Source organism: Cheilinus undulatus, linkage group 8 (assembly GCF_018320785.1).
Source record: "Cheilinus undulatus linkage group 8, ASM1832078v1, whole genome shotgun sequence".
Lineage (NCBI taxonomy): Eukaryota > Metazoa > Chordata > Actinopteri > Labriformes > Labridae > Cheilinus > Cheilinus undulatus.
In genome coordinates, this window is record NC_054872.1 from 29409573 (window position 1) to 29428707 (window position 19135).

Consider the following 19135-nt stretch of genomic DNA (forward strand, 5'->3'; position numbering starts at 1 on the left):
TAGAGCAACATATGCTCTCATTGAGACATCTCTTTTAGGGAAGGCCTTGCACATTTTAGTAAGACTATGCTAAATCACATACCACATCTATCACAACAGCATGGCTCTGCAATAGAAGAGCCAGAGTCCTGAACTGACCTGCCTGTAGTCCAGACCCACCACCGATAGAAAACATTTGGCACATCATAAAATGAGAAAAAAATTGCAAAGACCTGGGACTGTTAAGTAGCTAGAATTCTACATCAGACAAGAATGGGACAATATTCCTCTCCCAAAACTCAAGCAGCTGGTCACCTCAAACTCGACATTTGGACTGTTGTCAGAAGGAAGGATGCTACACAAGTTTGGTAGCTAATTCGGCACATGGTTATGATATACAGTAATTTCATGAAGTATAAGACTTTTCTTTTAGACATTTCAAATTTAATTTTACTCATGGCTTTCATAAAGAGAATGCCACTAAACATTTTTGATAAGACATACTCTCAATGCTGATGAATTTCTTCTGATTTGGTTAATGCCAAACATAATTTTGACCTATCGTGGCTCAAATATTGTGAGTATAATGGCATTTTTAAACTCTCTGTTGAATTAAGCAAAAACTCACCACCAAGCCATCATTAATATCTTATTTTCAAAGCTTTTTCTTTCCTTTTTTTAATATAAATTACAAATACGTTGCAGCCAAAATCTTACACAGCAAACAATTCAAGCAGCACACATGTAGGTAGTGTTTGGTATTATTATTGGTATTTGTAGTATTTGTGCAACTTCACTTCAAATAGTTATTAAAACAATAACATGCAAATGAAAATTTAACAAATGGAAATTCACACAATAAGAAGGAACAATGCAAACACTCTTTGGTTAATGAACTTCTGTGCAAAATTCTCAAGGCGAGTGAAGTCTCTCTTCCATCCTAAAATCAAAGAACAAAAATAATTTTGAAATGTTTAATCCTTTCTAGAAAGATCCAGTTAATTCAACATGGTTAATAGCATTCATAACCATTGCCAAACATACATTTGATAATGGTGTTGAGTTAATGTTAAAAATCAGGGCTGATACAAGAATGAACAATAGTTTAAAATCAAAGGGAAACACTCAAAAGAATCCAAAAAGTATTTTGCACTTCAGCCAACTCTAAACGGAGATTGTCAGATTTGGGCAAGTGAAACAAACTCACATTATTTCCTTTTCCTCATTCCACCACATTTCATGAAGCCTTAGGTGCCCAAGATCCCGCTGTTAAACAACATAAAACAGGATTTAATCCAAACACTATGGTTGTTAACATAGTGATTATTATTTTGAACACACAACTTACAGCCTCAGTTAAGACTATGGGGTGCTCTGGAAGGTATTTGGGCTTCCTCCTGGCCTCAGGACAACTTGCCAGACCAATCAAAAAGTCTCTTGAGTAACATATTCTTCCTAAATACATTAAAAAAGAAAAATCAATATCACCTTTGAAATCAGGTGATTCAAAGAGTCAAAGTAGGCTATTGAAAAAATAAACTATCTTGTCTGTTTAAAGTTACTTTAAAAGTGTGCAGCTGTTAGATGAGTAGAAATGCTACATTTAGATTATGATTAAAAACACCCTGTGTTACCTTCTTTCTGCTTGTGGAGGTTGACAATCTTTAGGAATTGCTCGATGTCAATATTTGTCTATAAAGGGCAAAAGTAGTTAATCGCTATCAGAAAAAAGTTACAGAGGCAGATATTTTTCCATCAGTGACAATGGAAAACACAAAGCATGACACAAAAATGTAGAGCTGAAGCAATCCCTCAGTCAGTTGTTTGTACTAAAAACAAATCTGCAACTCTGATTCATCAGCTTGTTGTCTGTCAAGTGAGGAAAGTATTTTCTGAATCGATGCTGAACAATGTGGAGAGGTATTTCTTTCTGCTTTGTATTACAAAAACTTAAAATATTGCTGTAGTATGAAAAAAGACTAACTTCAGTTCCTGACTTTTTTGGACATTTATTTGATATAAGGCAGGCACAGAAAAACATGTTTGATCAAACCCTGATTCTTTAGTCTGAGTTTCAGCTTTTACCTTCAGGAAGAAGATTCAGGGCCCCTCAGACCAGGTTTAACCAATACAAACATTCATTTGTGCCCATGTCTATCTTTCTGAATAACAGGCTTAGATGTGCTAAGGGGTTGTGCAATTTGTCAGAATGTCACTACTGCCAAAAGGTTTATATGCACTTGTGAAAAATTGTTAGCTTGAATAGATGCTGTTATGGGATGTAATGTTGTGTTCTGTGGGATATTTTTTTTTCTGTATTTATTTGTTTTGTAGCTGTGGGACAGAGTCCAAGACAAATTTCCCTACAGGGACATTGAAGTGTACCTTATCTTGTCTTATAATTAACTAGTCCTTCAGGCAAAAATACATAGATGATATAGAATGGTTAGTAAAAACAACAAAAATCCTTTACCTTTACATTTCTTACCTGTTGATTCATTTCCTTTATCAGTGCATGTGCACATGTTGCAGCATTTATGTTTGGCTCTAGATGAAGTGATGAAATTGTAGCATCAGGGGTTAATAAATATGAAAACAATAATTTCCATTAAGACCTTGATCCAATCCTAGAAGTTTAACCAACTGCTCTGGACTTCTTACCAATTTCAGCATGAATGCAGCGGCGCAGAGGCCTGGCAGGCTCCAGATGTTTCTGGAGACTTCTTCTCCTGGATACCTCCATCCTGCTGTCAGTGAGATTCAAACATGTTTTAACATTCACTACCCCACAAGGATTGTTTGTCAAATGCCCCTTCTTTTTTACAAGACATCTTTTTTTTTTTTAAACTTCTGTCTAAGTAATTGTTAGAGCTGGAAATTTCAGGTCCCTAGAGCAAAACAAAACTCACTGTAGGTTTAGAAATAAGAAATGAATTGAGAGCAATCACCAGGGTATGTCTTTTGGATACCATAACATGCCTATTTAAGAATGTAAAATAGCTTGACAAAATCTACCAAACTTAATCAGAAAACAACTTAATGTTCCTCTGCTTAATTTAAGCAAGAGTTGCAAGTTGCATTTAACAGTTATTGACCATGGATATCGAGTATATCGTTAGCACGGCAGCTAATGCATAAATTAAACAAAAACGACTGAGAACAAGTTAGGATTGCGGTTAAGCTAACTGTACATAAATTTGTCACTGTAAACAATTGGGAAAGGGTGATCTCGTCTATTGTTGTTCCTAGCATAAGTTGTCATAAAGAAACTACTTAGGCAGACAGAAGCACATTTTTGTTGCTTTTTACACAATGGTTAATGGCAGACCATGCACCGCATAACAACAAGCTGCTGCCATAAAGCCATTAGCGGTTCTGTTATGTAGCATCACGGCTTCATCAACGGTCAGCACTATGAAATGCGATTTTTATATTAATATTAGCGAGATAAAACAACACGTAAACTAAGCAAACTCTGTCGACTTGTCAAATGCAACAATACAATCATGCACAACTTTTTTAATCGAGACCATTACGCTCGTTGAAGCAGTTGGCTATCACTTTAGCCTTTCAGAAACTGGAGAAATATAAACGTTGCTCTCTTATGGTTAAATGTAAAGAAAAGAAGTAATTACGTTTAATGATTCACCTGTGCCTGTACTTATTTCCCTCGGCGTGGCTTCCCACCTCACCCTTCACTTTACTGGTGTCACAACAATGGTCACGATAAAAGCAAAACGTCCACTTCCGGGAAACATCTTTCAAAATATAATCTTCATTTTATAACGATTACAAAGCTTTTTTAAAAAGTATAATAAAAATAGCCAGTTTGTCATCAGAATATTAAAGGATCTTCAGAAAATTTATAGGCATTCGTGGTTTAAACATGATACTGTGAACGTAAAATATTTTTGGAGAGCATTTATCATTTAGTAGTCTCCTTCTAGATATTGAAATTCTGAGTTCAACGTTAAATATAAGTAGTACATCTGTCACAAAACCCTGATTAATTTCATACCATTAATAAAGCGTATCCATAGAAAGTCAGGGCCGTTTTGAGTTCCTGTTCATAGTGAATCTCAATTTTTTATGTAGCTACAATAATGAGGTTGAAAAAAAAAGTTTTGCATTTTAAGATTTTTCCAGATTGAATGCACATCTGCATTTATAACCTATATTAAACCAGGGAATTTGAAAAAGTAATATTTTTTCACAGTCAAATGTGAAGAGGGTGCTACATCTATTTCTGGTAGTATTTTTATAAATAGGCAGGGTCGAGCTCAATATTCATTATTCCTGCTGTACAGGAAGTGGTCACCCTTTCTGTTGTTCATTTTTATTTAACTGTAAAACCTCCTAGACTACAAAAAAACAAATAGATTGAGAAATGATACAAAACATTTTTTAAAAACTTAAAACTCATAACAGAATGCAGTTGTTCTGTTTTTATTAATTGCACTCTTAAAACATTCAAGTGAAAGTCAGAACAAAGTTTGTTGGCACTAAGTGTCAGATGTGTGAAGAAAAACTCACATTTCTAATGGTATGTTTTTATAAAAACGTCAATAATCAAAACAACCAAAAAATCAAACACATTCACACTGTTGAACAAAAAACTGTGGGACAATCAAATCTCACATTTCAGTGTAAAGAAGAACTCAGCAGACTACATTTATCTCACACATTTCTTAACAATTGCGCTTAGAAAATAAAAAATATTTACGGCAGCTAAATTTACAACATTCAAAATCCAGTAAAGCCATGCCAGATCAACCAAAACAAGAAAAAGGGTAGTTGCTTTCCTTTAATCAATATCACCTTCATCAACAGAGTAAATGTCAGGCACACTGCTGGGGTAATTCAAGGTTTCCTGAATAACAACACTGTCACTTTTACACAAGAACTAGCTGAATTCTTCTTGGACCAATGGGTCTTCCACTCAGCTCATCAATCGCTCTTAGGGCCTCCTGACGGGACTCGAACACCGCAGTTGCAGAGCCTTTGGGTCTTCCACTTGGATCATACTGCAGTGAGACAGATCCAGGGATAATCTGATAACCATAGCAAAAGTCATAGATTTCTTCCCTTTTGATTTGGAATGGCAAGTTAAGTAGCTGTACACAGGTGGGACCATCAAAACTCTGCACTGGGGCATCAAAGCCGCCCCGAAAGCCATTTCCACTGTCTTGTGGACCCGGCGGGCCCACTGCATAGGACTCATAATGGCTGCCACCTTGGACTTGAGCTGGTGCATAAGCCATTTGTAGATCACCATCAGAAGGACCCCTGAAGTTGGGGTACTCAACGTCAAGGGGACGATAGGATGCCATACTACTCCTACCCGAGTACTGCTCCTCTCTTGGCTGTGGATTTTGCATCATTTGCTCTCGCATCACTGATGGCTGATAACCCAACTGCTGCATCTGAGACCGTGAAATGCATTTCAGGATTACTTCTGACCCCAGAAACCTTTGTCCATCAAGTGAAAGAGCACTCATAGCCTCTGCCTCAGACTGGAGAAGAACCAAAGCCTTCCCAACCCCATCCTCATTATGGTCCCTCATTATAAACACCCTGTCTTCAGTGACATCAAACCCAAGGAAGAAGTCCATAATCTCAACTTTCCGCACATCAAATGGCAGGTTCCGCACAAGCAGGCAACACTTCTCAGAGTCATAAGCATCACTTGGGTAAGATCGAGGCCTCTGTTGAATCTTTTCAGAGTCATCCACTCCCTGAGATTCCAGAAGTGTGATCATTTTCTCTCTTGAGATTGGGCGAGTATAAACCCATCGGTTTTTGAACATCCTTTTTTCATTAGATAAGGCATCACAATAGTCTCGCAGACTCCTGAACAGAACAAATGTGGATCTTGTTCTTCTCCCATCACTGCCAAGAAGGTGTAGGATCTGGCCATCCTCAAGATTTGCATTGCAGAAGAGCTTTTTAATGTCCTCTTTTTCAACCGCAAAGGACAGATTTTCCAACAAAACACAGTACTCATCATCAGTAGAAACCTTTGGTGATTGGGACCTGGCATGATGCTGTGGGTTTCTCTGATACCGAATTGGGGATCTCTCCCTTACAAAGTCCTTAGCGGTGTTGCCAGCCATTGGCAAGTTACCACCAGCCCGACGCCAGTCATCTGCCGTTGTGAGGGACAGCTCCACATACCTTGACCCTATGTATTTCTTATGCCTCTTCAGGCCTTCATAAGTATCCTGACTTGTGACAAATTTGACAATACCTTTCCCATTCTTTGCACCATATGCAGTTTTAAACAAGATAACAGCATCAACAGCTAGTCCACTGAAGAATTCGTGGACTTCCTGCTCTGTCACAGAGAAAGGCAGTCCTTTTAAAAACAAATACAAGTCCTCATTACTGCCTGAAGCCCCCTGGGGCTGGAGGGGGGGAGAATGATCCGATCTGCTAAGTGATCTCCTGCTCACCTCAGGATCCACTGATCTTCCAGCACGTCTCGAGTTATCTTCAAGGCGTCTTTTTTGATCCAACTCTGCATTTTTTGTGCTTCTCTCAAGCACATTCTGCATTTCTGTTTTACTACTTAGTAGCAATGTCACAGTTGAACCCTTTATGCAACCCTGTGACCGTGTCATGGCTCTTCTTGCATCTTCATCAGAAGCAAAGATAATGAACGCTTCCTCTCGCTCCCCACCAATAATATGCACCCCTCCATCTGGAATTCTGAGGCCAGTGAAGAACTTGCGAATATCCTCAGTGCCCGCTGTAATACTCAGTCCCTGCAAACGGATGACGACTGCCATACTGAAGCACAAACAACAGCACCTGCAGACAGAAGGGTGTAAAACAGGATTATTGCCAACAGATTTTCTCGCTGAACGTCGATTTGATTGTACCCCATTACAACACCACTGGACTGTAACTGCTATGTGAGATAAAGGCAGTCAAAAGGGAGAGATCATCATTCCAGAGTCATTCCATCCGAAGTATTCTTTAAAACCACTGCCAATGTGAGACAAATTCGACAAAGCTTTTGATCAGAGGTCACATGACAACAATTTCTTGAAATGGCACCAAGATGATGAATATATGGGCCATTCATATTTCATAAATATTCAAAGCATCACTCTGTTCTTTGCCAAACCTCATCATCTGATATTTTTGATAGAAAAACAGAGCAGTACCACCCAGCTCACTCAAAAGCACAGCCCAACACTGACTTAAATATAAACTGACAGCAAGACAAAATAAACCTGGCTACACCAGTTACAACAGTCTGATTCAACTGTATAGAAGCCAAAATTCAACAGTATTTTAACAATCCACCCTATAGTTAGGTATAGTATAAAATAAGTTGTTAACAATGCCACCACGAACAGATCTTAAGTTATCCACTGATATCTAAAATTACAATGAACCAATGCAGTTGCCTATAAGATATGAAAAGCATCATCTCCTTAAATAATTTACAAATATGAGTCATCCACTTGCAAACAATGAAACAATTCTGCAAAAACAGGAGCTCTAGCCAAGGAAGACCACAGGCTTATTCACAGATAGTAACCGACCAGAATCCAAGAGCCTGCAGACAATTCATCAGTGACCAGTTCTAAGAAAATGCCACCCTGCATCTTCTTTGTGTGCCCTGCCGTTTGGCATCACAACAGTCATCACAAAATCTTTCCAGACAAAAATCCCATCATTCAGCAGTCATCAGACTTCAGACCCCAACTGATTGTTTGTGAAAACACATACAAGATTCAGCTTAATGAGCTGGTAAGTTTAAGATCTTTAACAAGCAGAAAATGAAACTGATTCACAGAGTCACCAAAGTCCTTGATCTCAAATGCTGTAATGTGTTGATTGCTCTGCTCCACACATGCTTTCATGACAAAAAAACACAAAACAAAACAATGTATACAGCATATTTCCTGGTGCTGTATATGCAATATCACCCTTGTAAAAAACAAAAGTGACAACGAGGATCAACGAGGACCAGCAAAGCCAGCGTCCACTCCCCAAAAAAACTGAAAGAGAGACAAATTTAATCCATCACCAGCCCCGAGGAATACTGAGAAACTTGCAGCCAATGAGAGAAGACACATTCGCTGGGACTGTAGAGCACACAACCAAGCTCCGTTTTCCCACGTAGGCCTTCAAACGACGAAATCGAGTCCCAAATCCTTGACCACTCGGGTTTACCCGACCAAAACCACCACACTCAGTTCTGCCGTTCCGGAGAAATTAACTGTGAGAACTGAACACAGCAAGCATCAAAACGTAAGCGTCAACTCGGAACATAGATCCCCAAAATGTCGAACTGGGCTGAATCATCTACTAGGCCTCTAGCATTAGCATTAGCCGCTTCGACATCAAACGCTGACCTACGGAAATGAGATGGTTTTCTCCAATTAAATCTCGAAAATATGGCGACCTAACCCTCGATAAAACTTACACGGGTGCTTAGGACTGTTTCTCGACCAAAATAGAGTATCAGTTGAATTATAGTCAATAACGTGCGACTTCGCGTAGTTCTCTTTCCGACCATGTATCTACTTCCGCTGTTAATTTCTTCTTCTCCGTTTTCGAAGGCTGCATGCGACCCGTCTTGAAAGGTGTCGAGCGCTTGTACTGTTCTGGAGAATATTGGTGTGTCACACTATGGTCACATCTAGAGTAATAGCATCCCAATTTCATGAGTAACTTGTGAATATTATTGATGTAAATGCTAAGATAAAGCTATCCCAACACGTGATTTTCTAAATAATGTCTTCTAATGTCCGTAGTCCCTTCTTTTATTCTGTCAGTTTTTCTCTACTACGAAACTGCTATATTTACACATCTTAATTGCCCTGGCTGTCACATTTATGCCAGGGGGGCAAATACGGCCTGTGGTCAATTTCTAAGTGGGTCGCAGCAAATTCTAACATGAAAACATGAAATGAAATGTAGCTCACATTAGAACATAAAGCTTGTGCTTGATTTAATTGCACTCATTATTGTATTGCACCATTAGACAGATGGTGCTGCTTTGTTTATTATGTAAACAAACATTTTGACAAGAAGTCATCAGTGTAGTTTTTAAATCAAAATGAAATGCTTTACATATTGACAACATAATCATGATACCATAACAGTGCATATCATACCCATTAATTAATAGACAGAAAGCTGTCTTTCATGTCACCTGCAACTTAAACAAAGGGCTGGACAGTATACTGAGTTTTAAAGATAAATCAGTATACTGCTACTGTGTATGTAAGGGGAAGACAGTATCCATTTAATCCACATATTTTTGATGATTTGCAAAAATAAATTATACCAGGCCTAATGCTTGGTGAACCATTGTTTACAGTGAGAGCTACAAATGGTAATACTATTATTGCTCATGAGTACTGATATGGAGATATGACTACTGGTGTATATTGCCCAGTCCTACATTTGTCCTCACTGCACACTGCACTGTAAGCATTTTGAATTCTGTAACACATTGCTTCCCAAAGCGTGGGCCGAGGTATTGTTGGTGGGCTGCAAGAGGTCATTCTAAATAACTAAAAATCATTGAAATGGAAATGGTTGATTAACTGTTATTATTGTGAATCTCAGAAGTGACAAATGCGTTTTTTGCTCATGTCACCTTTTTATAATTTATTTTGTGCAATGTACATATACAACTGGTGTCACAGCTTAACTGGTTTTGGAATAACTGGTGGCACTCTGTTGAAGATTTTACTATGTCCCTCACTTCCCATTATAGAGAATTTATGAGTGTCCTCAGAGACATTAATGCTACTTGGAAAGAGTTTGTTTACAGAGAAATAATGGGAAAGAAAATTAAAGTGCCTCTGCAGATGTTGGATTAAACCAAAATAAATAACAGTGGATCATTCACTGTACTTCCCACTTTCATAATGTTAATCTATCTGAAAGCCAAGAATTTGCACTGAAATGCTCTCTTTATGAAACATAATTCTTATAAATAAATAAAAGGTAAATATATATGAGTTTCATGGCATGGTTGTAAAAGAGTTTTGATGGGCCCCAGAAGATTTTAATGTCTCATAGTGGGCTGCAGCTTATTGAAGTTTGGGAAAGACTGTTGTAACAATATTCATTAGAAATGCACGATTTTGTGTGTTTTTTATGATTCCCATGGTAATAATTCAAAAGTCACTTTTGGCGATATTGATACCAATACCAATATATACAAACATTTTTTTTATTTGCGTTTGGGACTTAATTCAAAATGTATAGAGCTAATCTTTTGTCCTCTTAAGTGTGTAGCGCCTTACAGCGCATTTGTACATTGTGCTGATATTTAAGGCTTTCATATTTACACTGCCGATGTAAAATAGCCTAGATATCGGCAGATATGTCCATATTTGCCATTATTAAATTTTATGTAAATATCTGCCTTTACCGATAATATTGTGCATCCCTAATATTCACAATATTGTAAATGGCCTGCATAGAGTTGCTCCTATTAAACAATTTAATTTAATTAATACAATACGGAATTATATTTAATATCTTGTAAGTGACACAATGCAATAGATTTTGCTTAAAGAGCTGGCAATAGAGTGATAAAAGTATTATTTTAGTCTGGATGGAGGCTTACAGTTTTAACACAATAGTTGTATTTGTAAGTCACTGTTTGCAGTTGGCTCCGGTGTTCGCGCCAGCCATGCACCCACATCATGTGATGTTGTTGAACACAGCAGCAGCCACAGTCAGAGAAATGCTGTGAGGATCAGTGTGTGAAATAAAAGGTATTTTAAATACAAGTGCTCAATCGTGTAAGCAGAACTGGATGCAGGTCTTACTGTTTATGACAGGGTTGATCAAATTTAGGTAGTGAGTTTCAATAAGCATTTGCTTTCTCGATCTGTCTTCAAACACTTGGCTAACTACGTGAGCTCATGTTAGCTCGGTAGTATCAACACTCACCCAGGCTGAAGCTGGGGAGCAGCAGCAGCGGAGCCTCTGAGCCGACCATCATTTCCGACAGCTCCGTATGGATTTGACGTCGGAATATATTGGTGCTTGATCTTCCAAGAAAGAGCCGACTACAGCTTATTTCAAGGATGGGGGGGCCTTGTGACCTTAAGCACTTTGCAAAGTGAGTACCTCACGAATCCCCTGCTTTCTTTAACAATAAGTTTATTATGGTTTAGTCGTCTTCCTACACACAAAACATCATTAGCTAATGTGCTAGTAAAGCCGGGTGCTGTGGCTCTTGTAAATGGTTCCTTCATACTCTATACAGTGGTGCTATATCAATAAATTAGTAAACGACTGAACTTCCTACTCTCATATTTCAAACGAACTGTAATTATTACGTCGTCACGCGTTTCTGGCATATCAAAAATCGATAAAGTACCCTGTAAGTTAACCGCAATGTTAGCCTGTGGGCAGCTAGTTCTAGTGCGAGTGTTAGCTACCCAAGCTAGTGTTAGCTTCTGCTGCTAGTGGAGACTCTTAGCTAGCTGCATGTTAACAAACGAATGTTCTGGTTTACTTCAACTGTAGAGCCGTAGCGGCCCTGAAATGTCATTGTGAAATAAATTTTAGCATATATCTGTTTGTCAGACAACAAAAATTACATCAGTGGTGCACTGCACAACACGAGCTGTCGCTATCTTTAAAGATGGCCCACGGAAGCTCCTGGTTAACGTTAGCAAAACCTAGTTAGCCTAATGTTAGCTGCTTGATGTTCTTTATAAACCTGCCTCGCAGTCATGTAGTTAAGTTAATACCACCCCACTTGAATACTTTACACTCCTGTGTATGGCTAAATATTCACTTGTAAGAGAATCTTGAACAAGTAGTGAAGAATTCAATTGGTGGGTCTACACATCCTTTACTCGTTTTCACAGTTGGTATGGCCAGAAGCAACCTTTTAAAGGCCATGTTTTGGCTAGATCCACTCCTCCCGCTCAGGCCATGCTTTATTTAGTTTTCTAATTTGATTCAAACCAGTCATCGTCTGTTTTTATGAGTGTATCGGTGACTATTTTTATAAAAGTACTCATTGCTTAGACAGCCTTTGTTTTCATGAGGCCATTTGCTTGCTCAGTACTTGTCCAATAATGAGATGCGTGTTCTCTACTCGCCCTGCATCCATGTTTTTCATCTATTATCGACCATGATAGTTCTATTTTTAAGCAGTAGGTGAATGTAACCTTTCATTGTTGTTTCTGCCGTTTTACAGCAAGTGCAGTAGAGAATAACAGGCAACCACGCAAAGAAAAAAGGGAAATGTATGCCTAACATCAGATGTAACTGTTGATAACTGGGTTCTTTGCCACATTGCAACTATAGAAACCAGGAATGTCCGGAAACGGTGCCTACAGAAGTCGTTTTACTTAACAGTTGTAAGCATTTTACATCACAGCCCAGTGTAGATAATATACACCTTGTCACCAGGCTGATCTACTATTGATTAATGAAGTTGTATGGAAACAAAACTTTAATTTATGCTGTTGCCTGATTCATATAAGTTGCTAGTGAATTCAGATCCATAAAATGTAATACTATCAATCTTTTTGGACATGAGGCTTGGTTCACTTCATCTCTTCTTTGTCTTATTGCCAGGTGTAGCATCACTATGGAAGGCTCTGTTCTCTGATTTGGATTATTATCGGCCATCAGCATCTTCAGGCCTAACAATCCTGGACGAGTTTCTCAATGGACACTCTGCTGAAGTCCGAGATCAGGTATAAGGAAATGTAAATATGTTACTTACTCTGCATGCTGTAATGGTGTTGTTTGCTATACATTTGGAAATACATTTTGTATGGTTACAAAGTCAGTTATGCCCCTTTTTATGGTTCAAACATTGTGATATCTAAGTCATCCAGAGCAAATCACCCCTCTTTTTTGCACTGAGTCCAATTTGACAATTAAACATTTTAAGACTTTTGTATGGAAAAAAAAATCTTTTGGTAATTTTTTTTTATATTGACATGCAATAGAAGTCTGTCCTCATAATTTTTATCTATAATGGTTGGGTAAATGTTCAGAGAGATGTGTTTAGTGTATTGCCAGAAATACTGTTAACTTACTGCATCAGTGCTAGTACTTACAGTCAGCACCCATAATTCAAAAGCAAGTTGTTGATTTTCTCAGAATAATTTGAAGGAAAGGGGTTTCTCATGTTATGTTAGATCATGAGATATTTGAACAATGTTTTAGTATTTGATGTAACACTAACAATTGCTTGTTGTTGTTACAACTTAGGTTCAAATTTAAGTATATTTTAATCTGGTTGTTATAGCCCTTGCTTGACAGCAGAATTTCACAGCAGAAATGTCTCCTTTTTGAAGGTCACAGAGAAAGGAAAAATGAAATCCTGAAGGATTATATGACCTAATTATTCTCCTGCACCCATATTGAGCCTACCCTAAGGAACACACACACTTTAATAGGACAAAAAGAGGTACAAAACCCAAATTATTCTTTACTGACTACTTACATCTTTGCTCTCGCTTTGTGTGATTTTCTTCCTCTGCTTCTTAGTTTAATTTAGTAGCACAAGTTGCTTTTCATAAAAATTAAATTGGCATGTTACTGGCTGTTGGGAGACCTCACTAATTATTCAAAATCTAACATATTTTCTGTAAATTGATGTTTTAAATAATGTCTGTTTATTTGGGGTTAATGTTAGAAAATTGATTTAGATAATTACAGAATAGTAATCATTATCACTGATGATATTATTTATTTTTTAGCTGCATTGGCATGGCTATGTTGTGTCAAACGTGAAGTCCACTTGTTGTACAATAATTCTCCAATTTTTAGTCAGGCAGTTGTTTATTTCTCCTTCTCTCTCCTCTCTTATTGTCTGTCTTTACTCTGGCGAAAATTAATGTCTTGATTATTTTGGTGATGAATCAAAGCCTTTATTATATGGGATGTGAAGATGGGTCATGTGATTCAGGAAATAAAAACAAAGTCTTTCAAGTTAAAAAAAGTATTCTAAAATGTCCTCTAACCAAGTGCATAATGCCTAATCTTTGAAATTATAAAAAATGTTTAGTGAAAAATCGGTTCATACATTCCTTAGGATTTGTTTTGACAGCAAAAATGAAACCACAGAAAGTTAAAGAAAGTATTGATGTTTCAAAAATTGATAAAGATCATTTTTTTAAGAACATGTGTATATTTTTTTATACCTGTTATCATTACCAAACAATCAGTTCATTGTTAGGTTTCTTAAATTTTGTTGTCAAACTGCCCCAGTCTCTTTATCACTATAGCAAACTTGAACAATAGTCTGCAAGTCTGGAGAAAAAAACAGGTTGAATCTGAAATGCCTAAAACAAAGCAAACAAAAAACAAGGCCAAAGAAATAAGCTCTGTCATTTAACAAACAGCCACACTTGTTCCTTAAACACTCTTTTAAGATAATAATTTACTGAAAATAAATACTATGATATACCTGTCTTTTGTTGGCATTTATTCTAGTATTCTCTCTTGCCAGCTATTACTCACTCTTCCTCTAAGTTTACACTATACATAAATGGCAAAAACCCTTTGAGATTCATTAAATAAATCTGATTTTCTTCACTTAATGTTTTTTTCAGACTAATCCAAAGTATGTCAAGTTACTGTACTAATTTGGTAATAGTAGGCATGTTATTAAACTTAGCCTCTTGCATGCAGAAACTTAGAGAATAGGGCGTTAAAGCAGAAGACATTAGAAAAAGACAGTAACACAGTTAGACCTTCACATTTCAAAATCAGTAACTGTCAACAAAAAGATGTGGGATTTTTCATGTTTTGCAAGGTCACCTTGGCAATTTGAATCCCTTATTTACCCCTGCTGATATTGAAGTAGCATTTATAGCTTGAGTTGTTTAACTTATTTTCCATCTTTCCTCTCCTTTTTATGCTTTCATGTTGTTACCACAGAGAGGAGGGGAGTGGTGCCTCAGTAAGTCTCAACCACAAGTTGATAAATAAAAATCATTGCTTTTATATTTGCTTTATGTCATCATTGCTATGTTATATTTGCCTTTACAAACAAAAAGAAAAAAATGAACAAAGATTAATTCGAGCCCTCTCTTTATTGTAGGTAAAGGTTGAGGGCCTATCCAAGGCAGCTCTAATCAAAAGCCTGTCTCCTAGAGTCATGCTATCCAACCATCTCCTGCCTAAAGGGACCAAGATGAAGGTCAACCTGGAAGATCAGGGTCGTCAGAAAGTGTCCTTCAGCTTCGCACAGACCAAGAAGCCTCTGCAGAGCCTGTTCTTCACCCCCCACAGCACTGACAAGTCTGCTGCTGACCCTCATACTGCCTTGTCCCAGTCGACCTCAGACAGAGGAGGGCAGAGCAAAGCTGAGCAAAAGCAGACATCCGTGGTGCCAACATCAACAGCAGAGACACTTTCTAAAACGGCTACTAAACTGAAAACAGACTTAGCAAAGATGCACTTCAAGAAGCAGATTCTCAGTGTCTCTGTGACTGAAGAGAAACCAACCTCTGCTGTCCCAGATGAGGTGACATCTTCTGACTTGAAGGCTGTGCAGAAATCAACAAGCATAGGTGCGAGTGAATTCCCAAAACCCCAACCTCAGAATGCTGTTGGTGTCTGTCCCTCAGACAAAGCTAAAACTGAAACCTCTGAGACAAGAGGAACATCGAGCCTCAAGAAGCTAGTGGCATCCTCAGGAAAAGATGGAGATAGTTCGAGCAGTGCTGAGCAGGACAGTAAGGTATACAAAAGGAAAACCAGGTCCCAGTCTGATAGCGTGCCCCCTGGCTCAGAATCAGACGGAGATTCAGTCCAGTTGTCTTCCAGTCGCAGATCAGTTGACTCCAAAAGTAAAACAAACAGTGAGAGTAGAAGCAGGGAGGTAAAAAAGTCTTCCTCTGGGTCCCATGTGGAAGAAAAAGGCTCCTCGAAGCGTTCAGAGAATCATGAAAGGTCTTCAAGTTACTCAAGATCAGACCGAGATTCTAGACACACATCATTGCGTTCCTCAAGATCAGACAAAGATCGCAGAAGGTCCAGGTCGAGATCACGGTCCAAATCTAGAGGATCCCGAACAAGTTCATCTCATTCCAGATCAGACAGATATCGAGATGACAGAGGATCCCGCTCTGATCGATCATACTATCATGAATCTGATCGGAGATCACACAGGAGTTCTCCACGCAGAGACAGAAGACGCTCTCGTTCTAGAGACAGAGGTCGGGATAGTTCGGACTCTGAGGATGACCATAGGAAGACAAGAACGAGGACAAGTGACTCAAGTCGATCGTTGGCACATGCTAGCTCATATAAAGAGTCAAAATCAGCTTCCTATTCTAAATCTGAGAAAGCCTCGAAATCCTCAGATTCTCCTCATTCCGCAGAGCTGGATAAAAAAATGCAATCGTCAAAGTCTGAAAGAACTACAAAGCGACTGTCAGACTCCGATTCTCAACGCAAGTGCTCCCCTGACCTGGACTCCAATTACCGTAAATCCAGCTCCCATCACAAGTCTGACACCAACAGTAAATTCTCTTCTTCCAGTATGCATAGCCACTCTCAAACACATGAGAAACGCCAAAAAGGCAGCTCAAGTGACTCTGAAGCTGATCATAAAGGAAAAACACAGGCATTTGACAAAAGCTTTGGCTCAGAGGAAAAGTGTACAAACTACCAAAAGAAAGCCAGCAGGTCAGACTCAAAGCAAATAACTCCTTCTAGATCATCCATGAAATCCAGCGGAAATGAAAGACAATCAAGTGAACCTTTTCAAAGTCCTGACAAAGCACCATCAATTACAAACACACCAGAACCTTGTTTTCAGAGTGAAAAATCAGATTCCCTACAAAGTGGAAACAAACCTAGTAACCAGGATTCTAAAGAGACAGTCTCATGCACTGCTAAGAGTTTTCAAGATTTATCATCTAAGAGAAAAGACTCAAAACCAAGTTGTGAAGTTGAGCCAGACAATGCCTCCGCTATACCCTTAAGTGAAAACCTGCAACCTGAAAATATCAGCCTGGAAAACTTGACCAATGTGAAGGAAAGCCTTTCTTCTAACAACCAACCACATGTGAAAACATTTGCAGCTGTACTGAATTCATGTAGTAGTTATGAAAGTGTAATGTGTAGCCAGGACAAGAAAGTTGTCAACCAGTCACCACAGTCCTTATCTGACACACATGATGTCCAGCCGAACACTAAATCAGAACTTGATGAGTGCAAAGCAGCTTTAACTGTCATTGAGCAATGTGGCACAAGTTTGCAAAGCAATTCGGATTCATCATGGCCTGATTCTGAGAATCAGCTGACACTCCAACAGCAAAACACAGATGCTGTTAAAAAGAACAGCAGTAGTACCAAAAAGTCCCGATGGGATATTGTTGGGCAGAACTCTTCAGAGAATGATCATTTACAACGGACACTTTGTGTAGAAAGTAAGCCTAATGTGAAAAAAGTGATTTCTGTGAAAAAAATAGAAATTTCAAAAGACAACAGCCAACAAGACTCTGACGTTAAAGATATTAATCTGCAAGAATCTGAAACACATTCCAAACTGGTGAGGCAGGCAGAGATCTCTCAGCAGGAAGTCAACTCTGAGAGCACATCAGTGACTGATGAATACAAAGACCAAAGTGAGCTTTCACAAGAAAGCACCAGCACTGACCACTGTGACTTAAAAAAGTTGGATACACCACAAGCAAACACAGACAAGCCTCTGCACATTGATGAACTTTCACAGGTCCTCAATGCTTCAAAGAGTTGGAATGGCGACGGTCATGAAGAAACGTCTAAGATCAGTACTCACAAGAAAAAAATGAGTAAGAGAACATCACTGAATCAGGATGCATTAGGAGGACAGAGCGAAATCAGTGATAGTGACAACTCAGAGTACGACTCTGATTGCGACGAGGCTATAAAACGATTGCACTCTGTGGTGGTTGTGCCAAAGAATTCTTCTCTAACAGTGGATGAACAGGACACGGGAGCTTTGCCGTGCACTCCAGTAAACAGCTCAGAACTTCAGAATACTGTTACTGTAGCTGAACTGAACATCAGTGAAGTACCCAAACAAAGGCAAGAGAGTCCTCACACTGCATTTGTTGAAACCAATGTTCTTTTTGCTGGTGTGAACGATTCATCCAAAAGCAGCATCTCTTGTCAGTCTCAGAGTAATATGATTGATAGCACCAGTCACTCAGAGGGTTCCAGCTCCACAAGTGTCCAGCCTTACATGGCCAGCCAAATCAGTGCCCGTGACAACACCACAAATCTTGCCCAAAATCTTGATAAATCTAGTCAATATGAGGAGGGGCACAAACAGCATGAGGTTATTTATCGAGGTGAAAGGATGTACTCCCATTACCGGCATGATGATTTCTCAAAAGCTGATAATATCAATGATAGAAATGGCTTTAGCCTGGGTTGGGATTTTTCACAGTCAGAACAGCCCAGTAGTACATACCAGCAGCCTGATAGCAGTCATGGGCCTCAGATACCAAACACTAAACTTACAGAAAACTCTCACATGAAGCAGGTGCACATGCAAAGTAATGCCTCCTGGAACCAAGAACCCACAAATATGCATATTAGCCGAAAACCCTACCTCCATCCTCATCAGGATCCTGCAGGAGAAATCCATCCCGATTCCCTAACCAATGACCATGATGACTACAGCCAGGATAAACTATCTAATCTCACAAAAACATCAATTGAATGCAGTGGACAAAACACCCTAGGGTCATCAAGTTTTGTCCAAGGCCATGAAATAAGCAGCAACAGCAGAGGATCTGCAGTGCCTGACCCTCCAAGAGACGACTTTTTTAGACCTCACAGAGGCCGTGGCCCTCCTAAGAAAAGGCGTCCAGAAATTGAGTCAGACTCAGACAACGAGGCAGAAGCTGGGCCTGCAGGCAAGAGGGAGCGTCAAGGAGATACTGAAGTCACCAAGGAAAGTCCTGTCAAATCAGAGGCACAGCGGCCAATACTCACTCTGCAAGACTTCCAAGATGCCAGTAAATGGAAAGAGGCCTCCAAGTTTAAGAAGATGCCCCCTTACTTTGACTTGATTGAAGAGAACCTGTATCTGACAGAGAGGTAAGAGTTTTGACGCAAATAGAGCAAATCATTTTGTTGATTAATTTCATTTTTAATTGTTTGAAGCTTTAACCCTCAAATGTTACACTTTTTTGGC

At 38.9% G+C, this 19135-nt stretch overlaps 3 protein-coding genes across 11 annotated transcripts in view; 1 reads left to right on the top strand and 2 right to left on the bottom strand.

Moving 5' to 3' along the window:
• Positions 1-620: 620 nt before the first annotated feature.
• gra (granulito) lies at positions 621-3813 on the bottom strand. Of its 6 annotated transcripts, none has more exons than XM_041793437.1 (7): positions 3615-3813; positions 2641-2723; positions 2453-2526; positions 1614-1671; positions 1328-1434; positions 1187-1245; positions 621-919 (listed from the first exon to the last, which is right to left on the bottom strand). In XM_041793437.1, exons 2-7 carry the CDS (start codon positions 2720-2722, stop codon positions 892-894), a joined length of 408 nt encoding a protein of 135 aa, XP_041649371.1. In that variant the 5' UTR covers position 2723; positions 3615-3813; the 3' UTR covers positions 621-891. The 6 variants fall into 6 exon arrangements, with proteins under 6 accessions (XP_041649371.1, XP_041649369.1, XP_041649370.1 ...); XM_041793435.1 differs by having other exon boundaries at positions 2641-2726; positions 3615-3810; XM_041793436.1 differs by having other exon boundaries at positions 3629-3806.
• Positions 3814-4409: 596 nt separating this feature from the next.
• On the bottom strand, positions 4410-8539 carry rbm12bb (RNA binding motif protein 12Bb). Of its 2 annotated transcripts, XM_041793431.1 has the most exons (3): positions 8420-8514; positions 7533-8221; positions 4410-6789 (listed from the first exon to the last, which is right to left on the bottom strand). In XM_041793431.1, exons 2-3 carry the CDS (start codon positions 7559-7561, stop codon positions 4872-4874), a joined length of 1947 nt encoding a protein of 648 aa, XP_041649365.1. In that variant the 5' UTR covers positions 7562-8221; positions 8420-8514; the 3' UTR covers positions 4410-4871. The 2 variants fall into 2 exon arrangements, with proteins under 2 accessions (XP_041649365.1, XP_041649366.1); XM_041793432.1 differs by lacking the exon at positions 7533-8221 and having other exon boundaries at positions 8420-8539.
• Positions 8540-10693: 2154 nt separating this feature from the next.
• Positions 10694-19135, top strand: part of setd2 (SET domain containing 2, histone lysine methyltransferase) — a 29024-nt gene continuing 20582 nt past the window's right edge. Inside the window, exons 1-4 of one of the 3 annotated variants that reach the window (XM_041792761.1) lie at positions 10694-11083; positions 12559-12680; positions 14878-14899; positions 15041-19038. In XM_041792761.1, the coding sequence (XP_041648695.1) occupies positions 12652-12680; positions 14878-14899; positions 15041-19038 (4049 nt within the window). In that variant the 5' untranslated portion in view covers positions 10694-11083; positions 12559-12651. Of the gene's footprint in view, positions 11084-12558; positions 12681-13289; positions 13403-14877; positions 14900-15040; positions 19039-19135 lie in introns of those variants that run through there. The other 2 variants (XM_041792762.1, XM_041792763.1) reach the window with 2 other exon arrangements.

Coding starts and splice junctions, on each gene's coding strand:
- gra (XM_041793437.1), bottom strand. CDS start 2,722: ATGGAGGTATCCAGGAGAAGAAGTCTCCAGAAACATCTGGAGCCTGCC. Junction 2,527..2,640: donor CTGCATTCATGCTGAAATTG/GTAAGAAGTCCA, acceptor CACTTCATCTAG/AGCCAAACATAAATGCTGCA. Junction 1,672..2,452: donor AACAGGTAAGAAATGTAAAG/GTAAAGGATTTT, acceptor TGCCCTTTATAG/ACAAATATTGACATCGAGCA.
- rbm12bb (XM_041793431.1), bottom strand. CDS start 7,561: ATGAATTGTCTGCAGGCTCTTGGATTCTG. Junction 6,790..7,532: donor CTGCAGGCTCTTGGATTCTG/GTCGGTTACTAT, acceptor TTCTGTCTGCAG/GTGCTGTTGTTTGTGCTTCA.